Source organism: Electrona antarctica, assembly GCF_951216825.1.
Source record: "Electrona antarctica genome assembly, chromosome: 7".
NCBI classification, from domain to species: Eukaryota; Metazoa; Chordata; class Actinopteri; order Myctophiformes; family Myctophidae; genus Electrona; species Electrona antarctica.
The window spans coordinates 34,962,596-34,987,794 of NC_136812.1; the positions used below are offsets into that span (position 1 = coordinate 34,962,596).

Sequence of the window (25,199 nt, forward strand, 5' to 3'; positions counted from 1 at the left end):
AGTGACTCACCCCAAATGCAAAAAGATGCTGACCATGCTGATTTTATACTACGGTAATTACTCTGTCCAATACAGTGAATAATAATAATAATAATAATAGGCTAATAATAATAATAGTAATAATAATAATAATAATAATAAAACAAAAAGACAAAAATAAACCTCAAACGTGTTGTGTGATGTGGTGTGTCGTGTGATGCCAGGGAGTCCTGTTGGAAAAGTGGGTCGATGGAGCTATTCTTAGCAGTCATCGTGCACCCTTTCAAAAACAAGCAACGGTACAAATTCGGGATGAGGCATCATCCAGCTACGATCAAATACAGTGGGACTCACCACCTACAAGTTGCTGGTGGATTGGGTGAGCTGTTTATCTGGATCCAAACTTTCCCATTCCTGGCTGTAAGGATGATAGATTTTGCTAGTGCAAGAATATAAATAAGGAGTGGGATGTGGTTTTGCCTTGTGGATTGTCTTTGATAAGCTGGGGGACGTGTAATATTTGTGAGGCCCTCCTTGGTTCTCAAGTGGGCCTCTGGTCTGTTTCATCATCCACGTGTCTCAATGGTTTTCCGCTATCTCGTAATTTTCCAACCCAATTCTCTGCCTTCCCTTCTTCTTTCTCGCTCTATCTCTCTCTCACACACATACACACCATCTATAATTTCAAGGAAAACACATTAAAAGCAAGGTGCTTGCCGCCACCTCCTCTGACACTAAGGAATGATGTGATGGAGATGAGGAAGCAAAATGTGAGCTATCACTCCCACATGCACTTGACTGACTGGCACAATGTTCCAAAAAATGACCCACTAAAGTTTGCCAGCTAAAAGGAGCAGCATTTCCTATTGTACAGCATAGGGTTGTGTGTGAGCAGCTTTAAAAGCCAAGCACTGTGTGTTATGGGCAAAAACAGCAGCAGCAGTTGATAAATGCCAAGCAGTCAAGGAAACGGACAATGAATAAGGAACAGGTGCTCTTATGTTAATAATATACACTGTGAACAACTGCAGGGAAGCACTGAATTGCAGCTCTTCTCGTAATCAAGCTCAATAAATCACACTAGGCTGTGCACTACCCTAATAAACAGGCAGGGCAATGTCAGTGGAGCATAAAGCCATTTTGCGGCAGAGCATGCACTATATTCCTGCAGGCACTGCATGACAATTACGTGAACTTCTTCTTGAAGTTGTGCACTAGATAACCAAAGGTGGAGCAAATGGAATCCTGAATAGCTGCTGCAATTCGGCAAACAAACCCAAGACCAAAAAGAAACAGTGTGCATCGTATGGAATGTGACATATGGACACCTCGGCTGAATAATTTAGTTGAAGTCAGATCGAGGTGAAAGGTTGTTATGATATGTATGTTTGTGTAACATGAGTTTGCAGCAGAGCTGTTGGTGTTCTGACAAGGAGTGAGTGAGTGTGTTTGCAGTGTAAAATAGATGCCCTGGGGGCCTCCACACACATGCCCCCCAGGGACACACTCCTCAACACCGTGAACAGACGTGTAAAGCCATCTGGTAGAAAGAGAGAAAGCGGGTCACTGCTCTTAATACACCACAGGGAGAGCATGTCCTTGAGTGAACCCACCACAGTCTAAATGCCTTCTTCTTTCTGTTGTTTGTAGCCGTAAGCATTCATGGCAATATTCTGTTTCCCATGTAAAGCTCACTTGAGTTTATAACTCTGTCAGTCACTGAGTTGAAATGTAGTCATTTCAGTAGCCAGAACGTACATATACTCTAAGTCAGAAAATGTTTAAATAACACTTTTTGAAGTGGTGTAGTGTAGTAATATTACAGTAAATCATGCGTTTTCAAAACTATATTGTGAGTGAGATTGTAGATCAGTCACAGTTAGTCATCAGTGTGCCACAAACGGCAGCTATATGTATAAATCTGACTTTTAGATCATTAATTAATGTGAAATATGAATATATTTTTGAGCGGCGCCAGCCCCTCCTATGTCCAGCTTTGAGGGTGTGTGTAAACACAAACATTGTCCCAACACAAACATTAAATGCCATTGACAATGAATGGCCAGTTTTGCATGTTTGTGTAAACACAAACATTGCGTAAACACAAACATTGAAGACGAAGGTGAGGACGCAAATTCTAACTGGCCGGAATGAGATGATGTATTTTGATGTACGATGATATATGAGTAGAAAACGAGAAAGAAGAACTTCTTTTTACAGAGTTGTTATTGTAAGTCAGTGTAATATAAACTACAACAGCCGACAGAGATGTTTTAACATTTACCATCTTTCAGTCATCACCTCCCAATGTCTGACTGTTGGCCTCCTCAGCTGCGGGCATTAAAGCAGACATTTTCTCTGGCTAATGTTCAATGTTTCAATTTCAATCTCTAAGCTCAGGGCCAAACCACCACTTCAATGAGCGAAAAACATCACGGTTTGAAAGGAGCTATAAAAAGAGCTGATGAAAGTTTCCTATTGCTTGGTGAAGGTCAAGTGAGGGCTCTTGTGAGTCCTCAGTGACCTCGAACAGTGTAGGCTGATGATGACTTAATACATGTCTGGCAACATCCAAGGCCTCGCTCTCTAGACAATGGAGTAGATTGATGATAACATCTGACAACAGCGCCTGCCTATTTTACAGTCAGGAGCGATGTGAGAAAGACAAGACGGAATCAGGATGTCGAGAGAGTGAGAAAGGGATGAGACGTGCTGACAAGAATGTTCTGTTCACCAGTGTTAGGGGGACTTAGATTAAATTACGAGGCTCTTGTGCAGTCAGTCATTGTCGTGACACGAGTCACCTCAGGTTAGCTCTGTTTGTCTTTTCCGTTGGGTTGTTTAAGGTTGCCTGGTGTAGGCAAACAGCATGAGTATGTCAAAGGACGAGAGTTGAGTAAATACATGTTGAACATGTTGTAATCTCACTGTAGAGAACAAGCATTTGCTCCCTGTGGTATCCATCTTCTGACCGTGTTTTCAGTCACCACTGAAACAACACTGCCACATAGTGGCTGAATGATCTTTTCCTCACATGCAAAAGAAACAGATCCACTTCTGAAAATTAGTTCAGATCAGGCATTTGGAGATCTGGAGACACTGCTGAGATTTATACTGTGTGCATTTGGACCAAAGTATTTTTCAAGTATCCTTACCCTGACTACTATTTATTTAGTAGTCTTATTTTTATTCTGGTCTTTTTATTATAATTATTATTCATACAATCATGCACTGCTCAGTGTGTCAAATAGCAGAAACCACAGATTTAGATGTGCTTATAGTATTTATGTTACATTCCATTACTTTTTTAAAATTTGTATTTGACAGGCTTGAAGAAATGCCCATGTAATTTGTAATGAGTGCTGTGTGTGTGTGCGTGTGCGTGTGCGCGTGCGCGTGCGTGTGTGTGAGTGTGATCCTGTATAAATGCATGAAATCTCTGTCCATCCGTCTGTAATTCTCACTCTCGAGAGCCGTCTGACCGATCTACTACTTGAAATGAAATGAAATCTATATTTACCCAGGGTATCTGGGCTAAGCTCAAGAACTTGTTTCCAGCCAGGCCCTGCTCATAGAACACATTTCATCGTAGTGGTTGATGCCTTGTTCAAGGGCATTTCAGCGGTGGTAATTTTAACGTGTCGGACGGCTGATTCGAACTGGCAACCTTCCGGTATCTAGACCGCGCCGCTATCCGTTCGGCCACCGGTGTCACCGGTGATCCGAAGGACATTTATAGTCGGCTAGGCGGTTACAACTTTGTGTATCCCTGTATTCCTGCACTTCTGGTTAGACACGTTTGGAGTAGTTCTTGTCCAGACAATCAGGGGATTTTGCCTGTACGTGCCCAGGAGCCTGTTTTCTCATAATCCGCCTATGCAGACAATTGTCCAGTAAATTGATGGAATTAAAATGGGAGTCTGCATCTTCGTCGCACGTCGTGCCGTGCTTGCTTCTCGAGTAATATCTGAGCTTCTTATAAAATGTACCAGGTTCACATCTCCTTAACAGAGACATCCAGCTGAGTGCATTGATCACACATCAGTGGTGTAAATCTAGGGGGTGCAGGGAGGATGTGACCGCACCTGCAGGGAGCCCACAGCAGGGGGCGCCCACTTAGCCTGCTAATTACGCTGTTCTATTTCAACATACATGATTATAAATCTAGGAGGTGCAGAGGATGCGACCGCACCTGCAGGGGGCCTCAGCAGGGGGGGCCCTGCTTATAGCCTCCCAATTACGGTGTCCTATTTCAACATGCATTATCTTGCCACACTAATAAAGCCCTGCGCCCGTTTATCCGTCCATCTTTGTTCTCCTTCTCCTACCACATCTCTCCATGCACAATACCTACTGCATGCCTGTCCAGACATAACACACTATGTTGTATCCATGCAACTGTCATAATTACTGTACAGTTTGCATTTGCATGAAATACCATGTTATTGCACAACATTTCACGGTGATGCAAATTACATCACATTTTAGGCCACTCCCCTTTCCACTGCACGCACGCACGCACACACACACACACACACACACAGGGCGCAGCGGTACAGTCCAGTACAGTACGGTACGGTACGGTACGGTACGGTACAGGACAGTATTGTACAGTACAGTGCAGTATGATACAGTACCGTATCGTACAGTACAGTATGTTACAGCACGGTAGATATTTTAACTGAAAAGCATATATGGCGTCTAATGGCTGTTATGTCTCACACTGTGCCTTTGTACTGTGTGATAAATCATGTTGTCATTGAATTGTTTATTAGCCATGTAAAATGCCTCTTTCTCTGCTTCAATAGCGCTCCATTGAGGCATGTTTGAAAAGGCTTCCTAACATAGTTTTGATCTCCTAGATACAACTTATGAAGTGTGAATAATATCAATATCCAATATGGCAGCTTTTCTTTGTCATTTTCACTCTACCCCAGAATGAGAGCTTGTGAACAAGTTAATGCCATTCACATCAGATTAATTTTGTTGTCCAACCATGTCACTGTCTCACTGAAAACGTTGAGGGACATGCACCCTACTGCCACCAGTGCCACTCGCTACATTGAGTGTGTGTGTGTGCGTGTGTGCGTGCGTGCGTGCGTGCGTGTGTGTGTGTGCGCCGAGTAGGGGGAATGGAAGCTGCTACGCCTTAACAGTGTCGCTACACAAGCAAGTTGCTGCACGAACGCACGCACGCACGCACGCACGCACGCACGCACGCACGCACGCACACACACACACACACACACACACACACACAGTGTGATGTGATGGTGAACCTCCAGGGTCAGAGGGGGTGTCTACTGTATGTAACATCTGCTGAATCCATGTGATCTCTTAGGAGAGTTAAACCGGGCTTCAGGGGCGGGAGAGGAGGACGACGACGACTGCATATCGGAGGATATGCATAATAAACAAACAAATGTGACTGCTGGGACATAATTACATTACTTCCATCCACAAAGAAACATTGAAGTGGAGACAAACATTGAATTGCCCCTGGGTGTGTGTGTGTGTGTGTGTGTGTGTGTGTGTGTGTGTGTGTGTGTGTGTGTGTGTGTGTGTGTGTGTGTGTGTGTGTGTGTGTGTGTGTGTGTGTGTGTGTGTGTGTGTGTGTGTGTGTTAGTTACTGTAGTTTATTTGTCTCGGTCATGGTTTATCCCAGCATTATTACATACAGAAACAAATAATTTACATGATACAACCAAAAAGGCCGAAAAGGAAAGGGCTGAAGCCGAAGCTTATTATGCCCACCTTTTGATATTTAAGAAGTGTGTGTGTGTGTGTGTGTGTGTGTGTGTGTGTGTGTGTGTGTGTGTGTGTGTGTGTGTGTGTGTGTGTGTGTGTGTGTGTGTGTGTGTGTGTGTGTGTGTGTGTGTGTGTGTGTGTGTGTGTGTGTGCGAGCGTGCGTGCGTGCGTGCGTGCGTGCGTGCGTGCGTGCGTGCGTTGGGTTAGCGCCCCAGCCTGTGTCCGCCATGAGGAGGACGCCCAAAAAACCCACGTGAGGCCTTTAGGAGGGCCATTCAAGCCGCAAATGGAGCCTGCGGCACCACCGTTGGCCCAATGAAGTGTCTGGTGCTGGGAATCTGGTGCGACACACAGGTCCTGCAGGTGAACCTGGTGAGAGCAGGAGAGGACCTGGTGAGACGTAGGAGGTGCCCGGCCAGGAGTCAACCCACAGTGCCTAGTCCCTCCACGCGCCGGATGGCCCACTCGGTACCCGTCAGATGGCCCGCCCAGTACCGGCAGAGTAGTTCTGGAGCAGCGGATTGTGTGTCCCTGGTTTTACCCTAATGGGACTGATCGAGGGTAGCTACTGGGACGTAAGTCGGGACTTGATCACCCCGGCTGGGTCACCCGAGTGAGGGGTATGATGTTGGAAGACCCGAAACCCCGATGACCTTGGGATACATCACTGAGGATACGTCCCAGTTGCATCCTTGCAATGTTTTTTAGTTATAAAATGCATGTTGTAGTTCCTTTAAGAAGCAAATAACTGCAGCAGCAGCAAAACGTCAAGAGACTAAACAAATACAATTGAAATTGTTTCACTCCAGTAAACAATCAATGCCAATATGAGAGAAAAAACATTTATAATTAGCATTCAGTACATGTCACTGGGCCAATCTACGACACAATGAGAGTTCAGCTTTACTATAAACTATGATGATTAATAGCCTCACCTCTTCTCTCTCTCTCTCTCTATATATATATTTTTTTTCTATAAGTTGTGTTTTGCCTACATGCAGTTTATACATTTAGATGATGATTAGCGGTATAATTTGTCTTACATAAGTGTCCCAGATGGAAGGTAGGTTGCATGGTCCGATGTGTGTATTAGAGATGATGAGATGTTCAACTGCATTAACTTGTTCAAGTCTAGCAAACAGGGCTCCCAACCCCAAACACACAGCTTGGCAACAGTGAGAATTTACAGTTATGCAGTGTTGATTACTTGGCCTAGATACAGCAATATGGATTATTCTGATCCTCGCTTCTCCGAATGATGTGATGCATCATGGGGCATAGGCCAGGGTTTGTAAGTTCACTGGTTTGTAGCAGTATAGAAATCCAATCATGTTGTAGTGATGCAGAAACGTTTACAGAAAACTAGCAGCAGCTCAAATTAAAATGTGTTTTGAAAATGTAGTTTGTGTTTATCACGAATTTAGAGGGTCTGGTTCAGAAATACACAAACCTTTTCAGCAATGATATGAATTGCATGCTTGTCATGACCCAACCCAATTGATGTACTATTTTGTAATGATGATAATTCATTGTCAGACACGCTTTTTATAATTGAAAGCTCACAATGAAGACAAAATAAAAGTTTTTCCTCCCAGGTGTATTCAGGAAAAGCCAGCAATAAAGCCTTCTTCAGGCAAATTAGGTTTTTGAAATGTTTGGCACACCAAAGCCTGCTCTGAAAAGTATTGACTTTAAACTTGCTTGTACAGTAACACATGATGCCAGAAAACAACATATGATCATCAGCAAATTCTGATTAAAAACACTACATACTGAGTGTAGTAGTTGTTGTGATCTCTAAATGGAACCTCGGTCTGGCTCTGACAGGCAGGTAGTGTGTGTAGGCTGGGTGGTGTGTGATGTGGTGTGTACCTCTGTTGGTACAGAGACGGGCCCGGGAGAACCAATAATGAGACACAGAGGCAGTATCACACCATAGATTCACAAAGTTTATTAGACAGACAGGGAATATTTATACTGCTGGATCATAGAAACGAGACAGTAAGATATGAAGATGCGCGACATAGGAACGTGGCATGTTGATGCGCAAGGTTGACCTCACGATGTACAGTACAGGGCTAGCCTTACTGTCGGCAAACCAGGCGGACCTTATGGGTGCCACCTAACAGGATGCCTCACATATCAAGACGGTACAATGCAGACAGAGAAACATCTCGCTATCAAGCACAATGCAAACTGCACTGTAACTTATGAAGTACACTGTATCTCAAGTTCAGTACACAGACTTTTTATAACTGGCTTAGACTACTGTAATTGCAGCACTGTTCTAATCTTGCCGTACAAACAATTTAACAACTGAATAGATATCTCCCACAACTTAGGTTTGGGGAAATTAATTGCTGTATGGAGATTTTCTCAAGGTTTTCCTACACCAATTTTGTCCTATTTGGCAATGAACCATTTGTGGAAACTAATAACTAAATAGTCCAGGAAGTTTTATCAGAAGCAGAATTATTACTGGACTGTAGACCAAAAGAGACAAATGAAAATCATAAACAAATGTCCATTCACAGAATACTAAAGAGCATGAAAAATCAGACCAGGGAGGCTGTGGGAGTAGCAAAGCAATACTGCTGAATGAGTCATTGTTATGAATGCTGTCAACATGTCTTTGATGGCTCCAGATTACAGCAGGGTTGGTTTGGAACTTGGAGACAGTTATTTGAATAGCTCCTTGAGAGAACGGCATACAGGAATGTGTAGTATTGTAGTATGCTCTGTCAGAAACTGTTAGCTATAATGCATGCTGATGTTTAAATAGGCTTTTCTGTGTGTGTGTGTGTGTGTGTGTGTGTGTGTGTGTATGTGTATGTGTGTGTGTGTGTGTGTGTGTGTGTGTGTGTGTGTGTGTGTGTGTGTGTGTGTGTGTGTGTGTGTGTGTGCGTGCGTGCGTGCGTGTGGTGTGTGCGTGCGTGTGTGCGTGTGTGTGCGTGGTGTGTGTGGGGGGGTGTTAATTTGCTGTCAACTATCATGTTTATTCCACAATCGGCTGATTATGTTGTTGTCCAGCTAAATCACAAGTGTATTTTAGGAAACGTCAACATAGCAGACATAATCTTGAGGAAGGAAAATCCAGGCCAAAGTAATTATTTCATAACTAAGCAGGAATCGGGTATCCAGAAACATTGTTTATATAATTGTAAACATATCCGACAGTAAATTGTCATCCACAGCCTGCAGTAAAAGAAACGACGGACAATATATACCACGCTCAGACGCTATAGGCTACAGTAGTAACTAACAATAACCCCCAATTCAACCCCTGATGCTGATCACAAAGCAGGGTACATTGGGTACCATTTTAGAGTTTTGGTTAGACTCAGCCAGGGATTGAACCCCTGACCTGCCAGTGTCAGGGCAGACAGGGCTGTTCAGTTACTACTGCTTGTGTCTAAAGCATGGTAGATACTGTCTGCAGAAGAAATGTTGGATACATTATTTTGAAGCATGTGTAGGGAGTCCCTAGCCTGGTTTTACATTCCTCCTTGAATCAAATGCATTGCGATTTCAAGGGGGAGTGGTTAAACCAGGCTAGGGGTTCCCTGCGAGTCCAGGGGGTGTATCTGTACTGCCTGACCTGTACTGTATCAAGCTGCCTCATGCTAAAGAAAACAGGAGATAGGCTCCTGAACTATGAGCCACATGGCTCAGGAACTGGTACATGGCTACTTTCTTAATAATAATAATAATAATAATATATAGGCCTACAGCTGTTAGCAGCAATACGGGAGCCAAGGATTGGAATATGCAAAGCAATATGCAATTTAAGCAATAGAATAAGCCATCGAAACATAATAGACTGAACTTGAGAGAATGTGAAGACCATGCTATTAATGAGCATTTGAAACAGTGTGAACAGACAAAAGTTTGCCAATTTCTCTGCTTCATCTCTACACAATAGTAACAATTGTATCCTATTATAGGCTATTAGTGTTTCATCATTATTTATTTGCAGTCTGTTTAGCTGGGAACTGGAATCAAACCTGTGACCTTCTGTTTCCCAGGTGTCCTATAGCCTCTCTCTAAACGATTGCTATTGTTAAGAATAATGTGTACGAAATATTAGAAAAAAGCATAAGATATAATAAGGAAGTGAACACAAGACAAAAGTGTGTTTTGAGAAGTGATTTATAATATGATTACACTAGCTGAATGTTCTTGCCTGTTAAGATGTTGACCAGGGTTCTCCTGGTCTAATCTCCCCCTGCCCCTACATGCATGTGGTTGCTATATCAACAGGAATCTAGCTAAGGTAAATGACACAATGGGGTTGACTGAATTAGTCCCAATTCTACAAGTTATACCAAGATGATGTTGTTTAATGGATAAATGTGCAATTTGTCTACCTAACAATAATGAGAACGTGTCCAGTGAGTTGATTAACTAATTACTCTATTCATTTGTTTTGACCGTTAGATTTGCAAGTACCTGTACTTAGGAAATGGTCAGAAAGCACTTTCTCTCGTGAGAGCAAAATGGAAGAATTTAGTTTGTTGTTTCAGTTTTTTATTTATTTATTATGTTTTCACATGAAGGCCCTTCAACAGTTACTACAAATGTTGCAGGACAGATTGACAGCAGCAGCAGCCAGAGAGACAAAATGAAAGCAAAACAAAACAAGACAAGACAAGACAAAAGATGGTACACAGACAAAACAAAACAGGAACACAACAAACTTACAGTTTGCCAGGAAGTCATGCTGTTATGTTTAATCATGCGCACAGGTCTGCTGAATGCTGATGTGTTAAGGCTAGACTACACCAATGGAAATGCAAACTGGCCTATCTATGTTGGGTACCGGAGAACTCGCCAGTTTACCAAGTCGCCACAGCGAAAATTCTTCTTCATCAATGTCTTCATCGTTATGCTAACATGCTGTCATCAGTATGTCAAACTCACAGATGTTATAGTTCATTTCCAAAGTGATCAAATTATTTTGTGCAATTAAATGGTCAGCTAGATGATGATACAAAGGTGAGTATGTGAATACCAATGATAATAGGCCTACCATTTCAGGAATTGTTTACTAATGAATTACATTGTTTCGGTACTTTTAGCATTCCTACTTTCTCTAATGTTAACTCTAAACAACTATCCTCTCTCTCTCTCAATTCAATGCAATTTAAATGAAGGTGAAGTAAAAGTAAAATGCACTAAATCGCGGTGAGTTGGTATATTTCTAACATAAAAACTAGACTTTTGAAAATTCAAAGGCAAATGTAATGCGGTAAAGGGGGTACATGGATTCAGAAAACAAAAACAAGAAAGGTATCCTACTGAAACCAAAAAAGTTTTAGAACCACTGGTTAAAGTGATAATGTTTTGTAATGTATTAAATAGCTCTATATTCTCTCAATGTGTTTTTGACTTGAGTATCTCCGTCTCGGCATCTCTCCAGGCAGCTCCATACAGTGAAATTGTGGCTTTTTTTCCCGGACAGGGCCCCTGCCCAGGGTCCATATATGGAGCTGGCCTGTTCTGACATCACAACACTCCATATTTGGGCATGCCTGACACAGAACTCCATATACTGTACGTGTGTATGTCTGTAATGAACGTAACCCGAGAAGCGTTCGCCCCACCTACTTCAAATTCGACACACGAACGTTTCACACCCCCAGATGGAGTGCAGTGCCCGGTGTCGAGACGGTCAGACCCACGGTTGTCCAGAACTGCCACATACATGGAGCTGGCTTGTTCTGACATCACAACACTTCATATTTGGGCATGCCTGATACAGAACTCCATATATTAAAGGGACACAGAGAGACAGATACAGACATCTCCATATATGGACTTAAAAGGGACACAGACAGATGGGTTGAGCGGGTACTCTGACACGGGTAGTACTACAATGGGTATTGCATAGCCGGCCCGGGTGGGGCATGGATCTCCAACTTCTATCGTTACCGGTGCTTACAGCCAGGCACCAGTCTAGTGACAAGGACTTAGTTTGTAGGACAAAGTTTGTGAACATACACAAAAATCACACTTGTGTGAAGTGAGGGGCACTCTTATCATCATACATCATTCAACATACATCATCATAAATCACAGTCCGTGCTCAGCCAATCAAATAATTTCCCTGGTACAAAGTTAAACCTAAACACACAAAGCTGAGGGATTTGTGGGGATCTCTCTCTAGATTGACACAAACACAGTGAGAGGGGATAGGGAGGGAGACACCCTTTTTTCCAAACAGCCCCACCCACCCACCCACCCACTCACTCACTCACTCACACACACACACACATTCCACTTCTTATGAATCATAATAAAGCAGTGTGCCTAGCTGTAGTGTGTACACTGTACTGTACACGCCCCGTAAAACAAACTTACAGCGGAACAAGGAAGTTGATATTGTGCACCTGTCGTATTGATGCTGTCAGTCTCTACATCCTCGTTTCATTTTCTACCTACGTCGTTGACATCGATCATTTTAGGTAAGTATATTTGCACAGCCAGGAGTGGACTACCGAATTGCCATGTCATATATTGGATAATTTAGCAAGGGAAATATTGTTTTAATGCATCGTTTTACCGACTAAAGTGCGCACTGTGTATGATGAAGTAAACACACAGTTCAGTCTCACTTTCGTTTCTAACAAAATATAGCTATGGTTGCTAGGCTGTAGGATGCTTGCCTTCAAGTGAAACCATGAAAGAATTTGCAACATAATCATAATGTATTTCATCGGAGCTTTTTGAAGATGGGAAGTGAGCACGGCACACGCTAGAGTTTAGAATACATTAAAGCCTAATAAAGCTGCAATCCGGACTAATTTTTAATGAATAAGACGTTATAATTTAGCCAGTCGTTATGGTTGAGTTAGTATAATGAGGTGGTCTCCAGACTCCCACTCTCCCTAGAGGAGTGTGAATCCCCACTTCAAAACTGCAATTCGAAACTGGCCCCAGTAAAAAGTCAAAGCCACCCCTACTCCCCCTCAATGGGTCTGGTCCTTACTCTAAGGTCTGGTCCACAAGATTCGCTACACCGTACCTGTCTAAATACTTCCTTATTGTCAACGAAGTTCACACCTACAACACCAGAGGGACTTCAACAAACCATGTTCAACCCAGATTCGGCACAAACAAGGGCCTAAATCCATTTCACTCCTCTACTAGGCCGTGAGCCAGGACCCCAAATCTGGGGTCATCTGTACCGATGGGGTGAATAAGTCTCATAGTGATTTTTGGGAAGGTATACATCCCTAGTGCTAGGAAAAATGTGATAGCATTGCATCTGTGGTAGCTTTCTGTGTGTTATCACTCCATTTATAACCACATGCCAAAACTCAATTTTCAAAATCCGAATGGAGCATTCTACTTCAAACTGATGGTTCTCTCATATATCTTTGAAGAATGGTTGGGATACAGCTCAGACTATATATTTTTCTGAAAAGTTGTTAAAATTAGCACATCTAGAAATGTTATCTATTACAGGAGAGACAACATATAGGGACTATATATTACATGAGACGTACTTCTGTTTTCATGAAAGATGCAGCACAAAGGTTCCCTCTGTAAATAACTGTAAATATTTAAAACCATCTTAGAACATAAATTCTAATGAAATGTTTTATGAAATTCAATAAACTAAATATAGTGTAAGTGTACAGTGTAAGTAATGCATAAGATAACTTTCCGTTCACCATTACATCACCTTTTAGTCCATTTGACACTTCTATCTGTTCAATACCAAACCTAATAATGCTGTTTCATATTACGTTTTTGTTGTTGATTTGTATTTGGGGACAATTTTAGCTTGGTTGCCCAAACTTTGGTAATTGGCATAATCAAAAAAGGCCTTTATATCAGGTCAATCTCACATGTTAAAGGTCTGGTCAATGAAACAGAAACAACTATTTCTATTTCTATAACAACTTATACTTATACATTTGTAATAATAGCATAAGAAAATATGATAATATTTATCTTTTGCAACTACATTCAATATCTGTAAGCTTCAACTCATAATCAGGAACATAAAATCAACCCACCACATCCCCCTAGCCCTCCTGATTGTCAGCAATATCTTACCCAAATCCTGATCTACCTCATCGTCTCTTTATTATCAACATCACTTCTCATTTGTAGCTTCAACATCTCATCAGGTGTCAGGTCACCCTTAGCAAAATGTGGATCTCCCATCCAAATTGTGTGACATCACCTGAACTTTCAAATTGAGCTTGGTGGTCTGCCACATTCCACTTGTATATGAGTACAACTGTCGTGGTACAACAGCAGCAACAGATTGTTACATTGTGACACCCAACTCACCCAGCACATCAGGGTAGTCTGGGAAGTTCCATGCCAGCAAAGTATTTTGTGCTCTGATCTTGCCTTTGCACATGGATATGAGGTTGCACAGGACTGTCCCATTGAAGGTCGTTAATGTCAAGGCAATTATGTTTATGCACTGTCAAATAGGTCTACATCTATTCTATGGTAACATATAGCTGTATAGTCATATTATCCTGCTCATTACTGTGCACAAATGTATACATCTTTGTGTTTGAGCACAAATGCATTTTGAGAACCCCCACATTGCAGTAAAGCGTGCACGCTGTGCGGCCCCCCACACACCATCATTCTACAGTTCAATCTAGTTGAATACCCCTGCTGTAGGTTACAACAACAAACAGCTGCATATCAATGGTAAGGTGAATACTGTGCATGTCAACCAGTGACCATACTGTATCTCCTGCATGCTTGGACACACCTGCTTATGAGACAGACATTGACCTGACCTTTAGCACATAAGATTGACCTACTTATAAGAAATTGATTTTATGTGACAGTTATTCTGTTCATTTTGTAATTGTAATGTTTTTACATAATGCAGTACAATAGAACATCACTTTGGGTGTGGTATGGACACCATTTTGGATTTGGCAATACATAATTAACTAGTGATGGGAGATTAATCGGCAAACACATCGGTATCGGACGATTTGAGTTGTTTTTAGATTAATCGGCATCGGTTTGATTAATCAGACCGATTACGTTTTTCAATAAACTTTTCCCTACTCCTTTTTCGAACATAGTAACTGCGAGAGTGAGGTCTAGCCAACACCAACTCGGGATTCCTGGATCGCTGCCCTCCACAATGTCCTATCCAACATCAGGTTATTGAGCTCTGCAGTGTTGTTAGCCAAGCTGTCACGCCGCAGCACGTCTACATAGGTGGTACGCTTCTTTCCCCCCCTTGGCTTTGCCCTGGGTTTGGCTCCCATAGTCAATTTACTTGCCTCAAGTTCTGGGTACCTGACGCAGTGCCCTGCCAGCCTCATCCTTCTCTCTCTGACTTTGTCCGTGACCCGTGGTAGGTCCCCATAGAAGAGGTCCACATTTCTGATGTGACACCTAGTGCCATTCGTAGCATTCTTGTGTAGACTCCATCCAGGGATTTTTCCTGTTGTACTGTGAGGGTCCATGTCTCGACAGTATCTATGAACAGCCGCCTCTTAAGGTCTTCTCCCATGTCTGATTTCCACACTCTCCTCATCCCGTGCAAGGCTTTCCAGGCAAGTGCTCTCCGAACCTTCAGATCCTTTTCAGTTGAGGCAGTCCAGGCCCCGAGGTACTTGAAGTCCTCGACTCGCTCGAGCACCGTCCCGTCTGCAGTGGCAATGGTTTTGTCCTCTGTGTTGACTGTCATTACCTTTGTTTTCTTGGTATTGAGCTTGAGGCCGAACTTGGACCTTGGCTCGAGTCTGGCTGTAGCTTGACTCTATCATCTGGACCAACTTTTCTGGAACTCCGTAGGCACGTAGAATACTCATGAGTTTCCCCCGGTGGATGGTGTCGAAAGCCTTTTGGAAGTCAATGAATGTGATCACCGCTGACAGGTTGCGCTCCCATACCCCTTCCAATATCCTCCTTAGTGCCAGTATCTGCCCAGTATCTTTCGAACATAAACATAAGTTAAGGATTATGAAAGATCATTATTATTATTATTTTTGGACGTTTATTTCCTTTGTCTTTTCTCATTTATATTTTAACATGTTTGGAATAAATAAAAAAATGAAAATAATTAAATTAATGAATCGGTCTGTCTTTACAGATAAACAAGCCCAAAGTAACAGTTTGAACAGATCTACAAGCTCACAATATTATAAAGGTATTTAAGTTAGATGTGACTTGCCTAAGCCTGCAGTGCAGACACCCTGTTACATGTATTTTTCAGAATAGACAAAATTATAATCTTTCAATACAGAATGAGATCGACATTGGTAATATTGGTTATCGGCCATAACAGCAATTAATTATATCGGATATCGGCCAAACTGTCTCATCGGCACATCCCTATAATTAACTGATCACTTTCACTGATTCAGCCACATTCCTTTAGTCCTAAACCCCCAAATAATGATGTTATAGCCATTTTCTCCTGGCAGCCATATTGGACGCCATCTTGAAAATGTATATTTTCCTATATTTTCAGTATATTCTTAAGCATGCCTAGAGGTACCAGAACCAATTGGAAAAACCTTTTCTATCATTTTTGGGGGGTGTATTACTATTTTTTTTTTCATATTGATCCATGCAATTTTCGCCTAGTGTTATAAAATAAAATGCATGATAGCACTCATAAAGCTACCACGGGTGCAATGCTATCACATATTTTCTAACTCTAGACATGTATACCTTCACAAAAATCACTATGAGCCTTATTCAGCCAGATGGTACAGACCAACCCCCCTGGCTCACGGACTATACCACCAAAATGTGGAACTGTGGAACGCCCTACCAACAGCCATTAATTCATGTGAATCCCTTGGCTTGACTCCTTCAAAACCGCTCTCAAAGGGCACCTACGGTGCCAATTCGAAACTGGCCCCCGTAAAATCTGTATCCCTTGTTACCTACCCCCTTACATGATTTCCTATATGCAGCTTTTGTGACTCGTGTCACATTTGCCATTGACAATGAAAGGAGAATTTACGTCATATGTGGACGAGCAAATCGGCTTTTCAAACACAGTGCAACTGTTTGTCATCTTACATGATCATGGTGAAAAGATGATTTTTTTAAAAAACATTGTATCATGGTTAAGTAAGGGATAATATCTGGCTAGTGGTTATTGTCGGTAGATAATTCACCGACAGGGAGTTTAACCACGAGGCCCTGAAGGTGAATCATCTCCCGTACACATATAAGTAATAAAGAACCATTACAATTAATACCAGTGAGCTGGCGGTTATGAAAGGCTCGTCATAAACCTGCATCATTTTGAGTAAAAAAATAACGTATCATGTTTCTGTAAACATCCGGCTGATGATCATGGACGCAGCCATCTGTTGTAGGTGGAAAGCCTGGTGACGTGAGGTTAGTTTGGAGGGGGCGAGGGGACTATGGCGTCACCGTTTCAGCAAATAGGCGGCATTCGTTCGTTGTACACACGGAGACGACAAAGTAGCGTCTCCGAAGTTTGTCACTCTGGGAGCCGGTTTCAAAAAGAACCGGTTAAGTCCCTGTAGTGGCAGAAAAGAGGGCCTCCATGCAGGAAGGGAGCTTCCTAGGAGCTAAGGCCAGAGTTTTAACAGCAGTAATGAAAAGGGCATATAGCCCAGCTAAGCATGGCGGCAGCCGAAGACCCAGAAAGTGTTCCCACAATTACAGGGATGCTAAAGAACAAACAGCTCGCCCACGGTAAAATGGTGTTTACCAAAACATCAGGGCACCAACCAGAACACCAGAACAAAGGGGGAATGAGAGCACACAGTCTATCAGTAGCAGCAGAGACACTAATCAGTTCCAGTAATCAAACTTTATAAATATGTTCAAAGTAATATGTGAAGTTGCCTGGGAAGGCGACAGAAGAGAGAGAAAGATTAAGATCACCTAATCAAGAAACGACAGGTGAACAGGATGGGCTTGTGATCGAGGCACGGGAAGGACAGGAAGGAGGACTTGCTATGATGAAAATAGTCAAACAATGGTAAGAAAGCTGCCAAAATGTGAGCTAACCTTGTCATGAGAGTATAAATGAGGAGGGTCTGAAGGACCAGCGTGTGCCTCTATCATATCGTGTGGATACTATGTCTGTGTGCTACGCATCTTGCTGAATAAACCCTACTAAGCCGATCTACGTTCCTGCTTGATTATTTCACCTGTATATTATCATCCCTGAGTTTCCAAGAGCATCACTAGCAACTTCATCCCCCAAAACGCTGTCTACGTGTGGCAGAAAGGGCAGATCGACTAAGTACTTGTGCGGATAACGAGAATATGTCCTTGCGTAGACAGCACATAACATTGATTTGACTGTGATCTCTGTCTGGAACAGGTCAGGCAGGATGGCTGAGCTTGAGGAGGGAGAATTCAAAGCTGTGGATCTGTCTCCAGATTCAGACTCCAGCACTCAGGGAAATGATCCCCCTCAGAGGCTGAGCCAGGAAGAGGAGGAGGAGGGGTGTCAACCCATACACAAAGGTAGGCCTGAGTACAGAATCACTTAATCTCAATTATCCTAAATTCATAATAAAATTGGCTAACATGGAGGAGGGCCGGCGGATGTCACCCAACTCAAACACAACCATCAACAAACACCCTTATGCCCAAATTGCCCATATATTAATATGGCCATATGTATGTAGGCATGCCATGCCACTAACCATAAACAAACCCGATACACCCATATATAGTATATACTGTAGGCATCAGTGATGTAAATAGGTTTTCAATGTAATGAGTCCCAGGATGCAGGGATGGTCTTTTAGATGAGTCCCAGGGACATTTTATGAGTCCCACTTCAACGACGTTAGGAGTCATATTTTGCCATTTTTTACAAATTGCAGCAATTAACTCCCATTTATTTATCCCATTTATTATAATGTGGTTATATTCACATAGAAAACAGGAGAAGAAATGATTATTATAACTAAAGCTAGCAAAATGAACTAGAATTAAAAAACAGTACAGTAGTGCATCCCGTGGATGCAGAGGTCGTTGTTTTATTGCGTCCCTTAACTATAAACTGCGTTTTGGGATGCAAAATGCACCCTATTTTAATCTCTAAGGCATATATGGAGATCCGGTTGTCCAGAGCCACAGATCTGACCGCTATGCCCATATGGCTTATATGGAGTTATAAAGGGTGAGGACCGGAGCGCCCCTCTACTTCCGCATTTGCGGAAGTGAAAACGAGCGCTCAATGTTAAACCCTAGCTGCCCTGCCCAGGGTTTCCTCATGCTAAATGCACGGGCTCAATGTTAAACCCTAGCTGCCCAGGGTGTCCTCATGCTCAATGTTAAACCCTAGCTGCCCAGGGTTTCCTCATGCTAAATGTTAAACCCTAGCTGCCCAGGGTGTCCTCATGCTAAATGTTAAACCCTAGCTGCCCAGGGTGTCCTCATGCTAAATGTTAAACCCTAGCTGCCCAGGGTTTCCTCATGCTAAATGCTCAATGTTAAACCCTAGCTGCCCAGGGTTTCCTCATGCTCAATGTTAAACCCTAGCTGCCCAGGGTGTCCTCATGCTAAATGTTAAACCCTAGCTGCCCAGGGTTTCCTCATGCTAAATGCTCAATGTTAAACCCTAGCTGCCCAGGGTGTCCTCATGCTAAATGTTAAACGAGCGCTCAATGTTAAACCCTAGCTGCCCAGGGTTTCCTCATGCTAAATGTTAAACGAGCGCTCAATGTTAAACCCTAGCTGCCCAGGGTTTCCTCATGCTAAATGTTAAACGAGCGCTCAATGTTAAACCCTAGCTGCCCAGGGTTTCCTCATGCTAAATGTTAAACGAGCGCTCAATGTTAAACCCTAGCTGCCCAGGGTTTCCTCATGCTAAATGTTAAACGAGCGCTCAATGTTAAACCCTAGCTGCCCAGGGTTTCCTCATGCTAAATGTTAAACGAGCGCTAAATGTTAAACCCTAGCTGCCCAGGGTTTCCTCATGCTAAATGTTAAACGAGCGCTAAATGTTAAACCCTAGCTGCCCAGGGTTTCCTCATGATAAATGTTAAACGAGCGCTAAATGTTAAACCCTAGCTGCCCAGGGTTTCCTCATGCTAAATGCACGGGCATGAGGATGATGTCACGTGCATATCCTCTACTGTATGGGCACAAAATGGACACAGCCAGACGGCTACTCTGACAACGCCTCTGTAACGTTAAAGGTTACTTTAGTAACCACGGTTGTATATATAAATTGAACGAAATACCTTTCGTTTATGGGTAGGTTTCCTTCAAAACCTAGCTGCAGAACATTATTTTATGTACTCCCAGGACAGAAAATTCTAGAATTTTCGCTGTCCTGGGCTCTAAGGGTGACGTAGGAAGCCACGCCTATCCCGTATAGATACCTGCGTGGCTACGTCAGCCCTCATTCGGAACTTTTCTTCTGCTTTAGAGAACAGAAGGGCGTTCCACGAAAGGTATTTCGTTCAATTTATATATACAACCGTGGTTACTAAAGTAACCTTTAACGTTGTATTATATAGAAATTTCACGAAATACCTTTCGTTTATGGGACTTTATGAACTCCCGTGACCTGAACTTCCAGTGGGTCCCAGGTAAACCTTTTGGGAGGGGCTCGGACCCTTTTGGGTCCAGAACCTAGTCCTTGTGGAGAGCAGGAGGCAGCGCTATGCTGCCCTGATGCCTTACTGAGCAGCGGCCCCCAAGACCGCGTGCGCTAGCGAAGGCGCTGCCACATCTAGGTTATAGTATGTGGCGAAAGTCGAGGGTGTAGACCAGCTTGCTGCTGTGCAGACTTCCTGAATGGAGACACCCTTGTAGAGTGCCCAGGAAGCTGCCACACCTCTTGTGGAGTGGGCCCTCAGGGCTTGAGGGGAATCCACGCCTTGGCTAGTGTAGGCCAGACGGATGGCTTCCACTATCCAGTTAGAGATAGTGACCTTCGTGACGGGCTTTCCTTTGGTCCTGGCACCCCAGGACACAAAGAGTTGGCTTCCTTGTCTGAAGGGAGCCAGTCTATCCGCGTATATGCGTAAAGCTCTGACTGGGCAGAGGCAATTAAGCCTGCTGTCTTCGTCAGAGGAGAACGGCGGGGGATGGAAAGCCTGTAGGTTCACTGGCACACACACTGAGAGAGCATTTTTGGGAATGAAGGCGGGGTTTGCCTTTAGGGTGACCTTGGTCGACCCCTCATCGAACCTCATGCAGTCTGGAGAGATCGAGAGCGCATGTAGGTCGCTGACCCTTTTTGCTGTCGTGAGTGCGATCAGGAGAGCCACCTTCAGGGTTAGGAGCTTGAGGCTCACGGTTTGTAGTGGTTCAAAGGGTGCTGTAGCCAGCGCCTTTAGAACCAGGGACAAATCCCACGAGGGAACGAGGGATCTGCATGTCCTATGTTCCCTGCGTACACCCTTCATGAATTGTTTTACCAGCGGGTGCTTCCACACCGTCTGGTTATCAAAGCCTGGGTGGCAGGCAGAGATTGCCGCCAAATGGACCTTGACTGAGGAGAGGCCTAGGCCGTTGTCTAGGAGCTCCTGCAGGAATGACAGGACGTCGATCACTGAGGCCTGGTAGGGGACTGTTTGGTCTGGTCTTCGTGAGCACCAATGCTCGAAGACGCGCCAGGCTGTGTCGTAACGGTCCCTTGTTGACTGGGCTCTGCCTTTCTGAATCGTTTCGATTACGTTCGGAGGTAGACCCACGGCAGTCAACATCACCCTTTGACGGGCCAGACCCATAGGTCTAGGTCCTGGGGGTGAGGGTGGAAGATCTCCCCCCTCGCTTGAGAGAGGAGATCCGCTCGAAGGGGAATTCTCCACGGCTGGTCGTAGAGGAGAGGGGTTATTTCCGACCTCCAGACCCCCCACGACGGGGCTATTAGGAGCACCTTCAGACCCTGAGTCCTCACTCTGTCCAGAGTGGGGCTGATGAGGGATAGCGGGGGAAAGGCGTAGAGAAGGGTTTTGGGCCATTGGTGTGACAGAGCGTCTAGCCCCAACGTTGATGGTCCCCTGATTGCGAAGAAGAGGGGACACTTCGTGTTCTCCTCTGTGGCAAAGAGATCCACCTTGGATTTCCCAAACCTGCTCCAGACCTGGGCCACTGCATGAGGGTGTAGTGACCAGTCTGAGTAGCGGAGAGGTCCTCTGGACAGCAGGTCTGCCCCTGTGTTCAGAAGACCTGGGACGTGACACGCTACTATTGAGAGGACGCGTGTGTTGCACCACAGGATCAGTTTCTGAGCCAGTTGATGAAGACGAGGGGACCTGAGTCCACCTTGTCTGTTGATGTAGCACATGGCCGTGGTGTTGTCTGTCCTGACTAGGACATGGCAACCCAGGATGCGCTGCTCGAAGTGTTTCAGGGCGAGGAAGACTGCCATGAGCTCTAAGTAATTTATGTGAAGGGCACGTAGTGGCCCCAACCATAAACCTCTGGCTGTGAGTCCTTCCATCGTGGCTCCCCAGCCTGTCATGCTGGCGTCTGTAGTGATGACTTTCCTGATCAGAGGCTTTCCCATGGGGACGCCCTCTGAGAGGGTTTTCCTGTCTGACCACCATTGAAGGGCTAGTATGCATTGTGATGTTACTGTTACCTTCTGGTGCCGACGGTGCATTGGTACATGTAGAGAGCCTATCCATCGTTGGAAAGGTCTCATATGTAGCCTTGCTAGGCGGATTAAATAGACCGCAGAGGCCATTAACCCCGCCATCCGGAGGCATGCATGAAAAGGAATCGAGCGTCCCCTTTTGAATGACGCCACGCACTGCAGTGTTGCGTCTATTCTCTCTTGGCTCAGGCGGGCCGTGTAAGAGATTGAGTTCAGTGTTATGCCTATAAAGTCTATTGACTGTGTTGGCATAAGCATGCTCTTCTCGTGGTTTATTATAAACCCAAGCGAGTCGAGGTGGCTGAGCACACGATGTGTGTGCGACAGTGCTTCTCGTGGAGAGTCTGCAAGTAGGATCCAGTCGTCTACGTATGTAGCGAGACGGATCCCTTGCTGTCGGAGCGGAGCGATAGCTGCCGCGGTGCACTTTATGAAGACTCTGGGACTCAGTGACATTCCGAAGGGAAGGACTGTGTACTCGTACACTTTTCCTCTGAACCCGAAGCGCAGAAATTTTCTGTGCGGCGGGTAAATCGGAATGTGGAAATATGCGTCTTGCAGGTCTATTGACGTAAACCAGTCCCCTTCGCGAATTAGGCGTAGGAGGACTGGTGGAGTAAGCATTTTGAATCGCAGCTTTTTTAAGTGACGATTCAATGCCCTCAGGTCTAGAATGGGACGGAGTCCGCCCCCCTTTTTCTTTACCAAGAAATAGCGGGAGTAAAAACCGTTCATTGATTGGTCGAGGGCCGCCTCTGTGATGGCGCCTTTCTGCATTAATGAATTGATTTCCTCTTGCAGAATGGCGGCCTTTTGCCCGCTCGCTTCTGAGAAACTAATTTTCCTGGAAGTGGGCGGTTTCGAGGCGAACTGTAGCCTGTATCCTGTCTGAATTGTACGGATTATCCACGGGGAAGCCCCGGATATCCGCCATTGTGACAGATGACGTGACAAAGGGTTCCCTGTGCTTGTCAGCGTGGTGCATGGCCTGCCTAGGGGAAGACTTACTTTGTGTGAAATGTCTCCCTCTAGTGAATTTTTTCGGTATTGAGTTTGGAAAAAATTGGCGTGGAGTTTTTGGCCTGTGACAGCTAAAGCTGTCACAGTGTGGGTTATCTTTCCCACTGGGCCTATGCCCTTCAGAGTTGGTTTTATTGTTTTTTGTGTTTTTTGTTTTTTTGTTTTCTTTATTGAACAACGTGGAAAAACATACACATGTGAATTGCACATAACAATTTTCGGGGTCTGTACAACGGTGCTCACAGCACTGTGTACAGGCCCCCTTAAGCGCTTCAGCGCAGGCTCTGAGGTGAGATCTGTGATCCCCACCTCTGGCCTTGAACTCTGAGTGTGGTGGGGAAGATGACCCGGCCCGGGCAGGTCATTTGCGCTTCCCCTGGCCTCGGCCTCTGGGAGCGCTCCTGGCCTTGTAGGGCGGCGGAGAGGTGCGGCGGTCTGCTCTGCCTCGGCCTGCAGGCTGTCGCTGTCTATCTCCGCTCCGGTCCTGGGACCTGGGTTTGTCATCGGTCTTGGCCTTCCAGGGTGCCTTCTTAGCCTTGGGGCGGCCTACCGGGGCGGCCTGGTTGGCCAGCGGTTCGAGCGCCTTCATCGTCTTGGTGGAGGACTCGAGCTGTTGGATGGTCTCTGACATCTTGGCCAGAGCGTCCTTAAACATACTGTCTGGGTGGATATTTCCAGCCACAAACTCTTTCTTTGTCTCCAGGGAGATGGCGCTGGTCTGATCGACCCAACGCCATCTCTCCTGGAGGATGGAACATGCCATTGCCTTGGCGTTGTGGAGAGTGGAGTCCCTCTGGAGGGTGGCCATCTCGTGATTCAGGCGGCGTAACTCGGCCAGGTCTTTTGGCAGTTCCGCTAGCTGGACTTTAATGGACTTCTGTCCCATCTCAATGAGGAGGCTCTTCATGGAACCCTGGAGAAGTGCTCCTGCATTGAGGGCCTTCGCCACGAATGACATGTGTGCATACTGCCACTTGTTCAGTTTTGAGGCTTCCCTCACGCTGCTGGACAGGAGCTGCGGTTCCTTTACGTGGTGATCCACTCTAGGAGCTGCAGGGTTGGCCAGGTAGGCCGCTATAGCCTTGTCCATAGCTGGCATGAAGTCTATGGCGAGGGTTTGTTTATCTGGTATGTCGTTGGGCCCCTTGGCGCTGGCCTTGGGAAAATCCACCTTCAGGAGGGGTTCGTCCCAGGCGTGCATCATGGCCTCCTCGAAGCCCTGTGCCATAGGGAGCTTCTGTCTTCTAGGTGCAGGGGGGGGGGCGGACTCATCAGTCCTGCCTTCCCATGGTAGTACCTTGACAGTTGACTTAGGCCATGTGTGGTTACAACGTGCACTAGCCTTCCTGTATATCTCGTAAATATTGGAGTCATCCATGGGGGGTACAGGAGGCGGGGGGACAGGAGCCCTGGCTTGCTGGTGCTCCTGTATGTCCATGGCATCCAGGTCGTCGAAGGGGCGACGAGTGGTGCTGACGTAGTCCCCGGGGGAGAGGTCATCATGGCCATCTCGCTCGTCCGCGTAGGCCTCGTCCAGGACGTGGTAGTCCTGGAGTTGCTCCTGGAAGGAAGGGAGCTCGTCATCACGAAGCTCCCCTTCCTCCCTGGTAGTCCAATGCTCCCCACCGGGAGACATTGCGCGGTCTGGGGAAGGGTCCAGGCGGTCCACCATATAGCTGGGTGCAACGGCAGGCTGTCTGCGTCTAGCTGTATGTCTGGGCGGGCACTCAATGGTGGCCTGCACGACGTGTTGTCGAGCACGTGGAGCTGGGGAAGAGCGGCGCGGTGCGAAGGTATCCCTTGGCCTCGCGCCATGAGCCTCGTAATCAGTGGCCTCGTGAGCCCTGGTTGCAGAGGCTGAAGTAGCGTACCTGTCTCGGCTAGCGCCGGC

General features: G+C 45.2%; 1 protein-coding gene across 2 annotated transcripts in view; it reads left to right on the top strand.

Annotated features, from left to right (window-relative positions):
* Positions 1-11,963: 11,963 nt before the first annotated feature.
* The window catches only part of tprg1 (tumor protein p63 regulated 1), a 42,374-nt gene continuing 29,138 nt past the window's right edge, over positions 11,964-25,199 (top strand). For both annotated transcript variants that reach the window (XR_013790432.1, XM_079506196.1), the window contains exons 1-2: positions 11,964-12,191; positions 18,044-18,189. Coding sequence is in view for 1 of the 2 variants with exons in the window: in XM_079506196.1 (XP_079362322.1) it covers positions 12,013-12,191; positions 18,044-18,189 (325 nt within the window). In the remaining variant the exon portion in view is untranslated. The remainder of the gene's footprint in view (positions 12,192-18,043; positions 18,190-25,199) is intronic.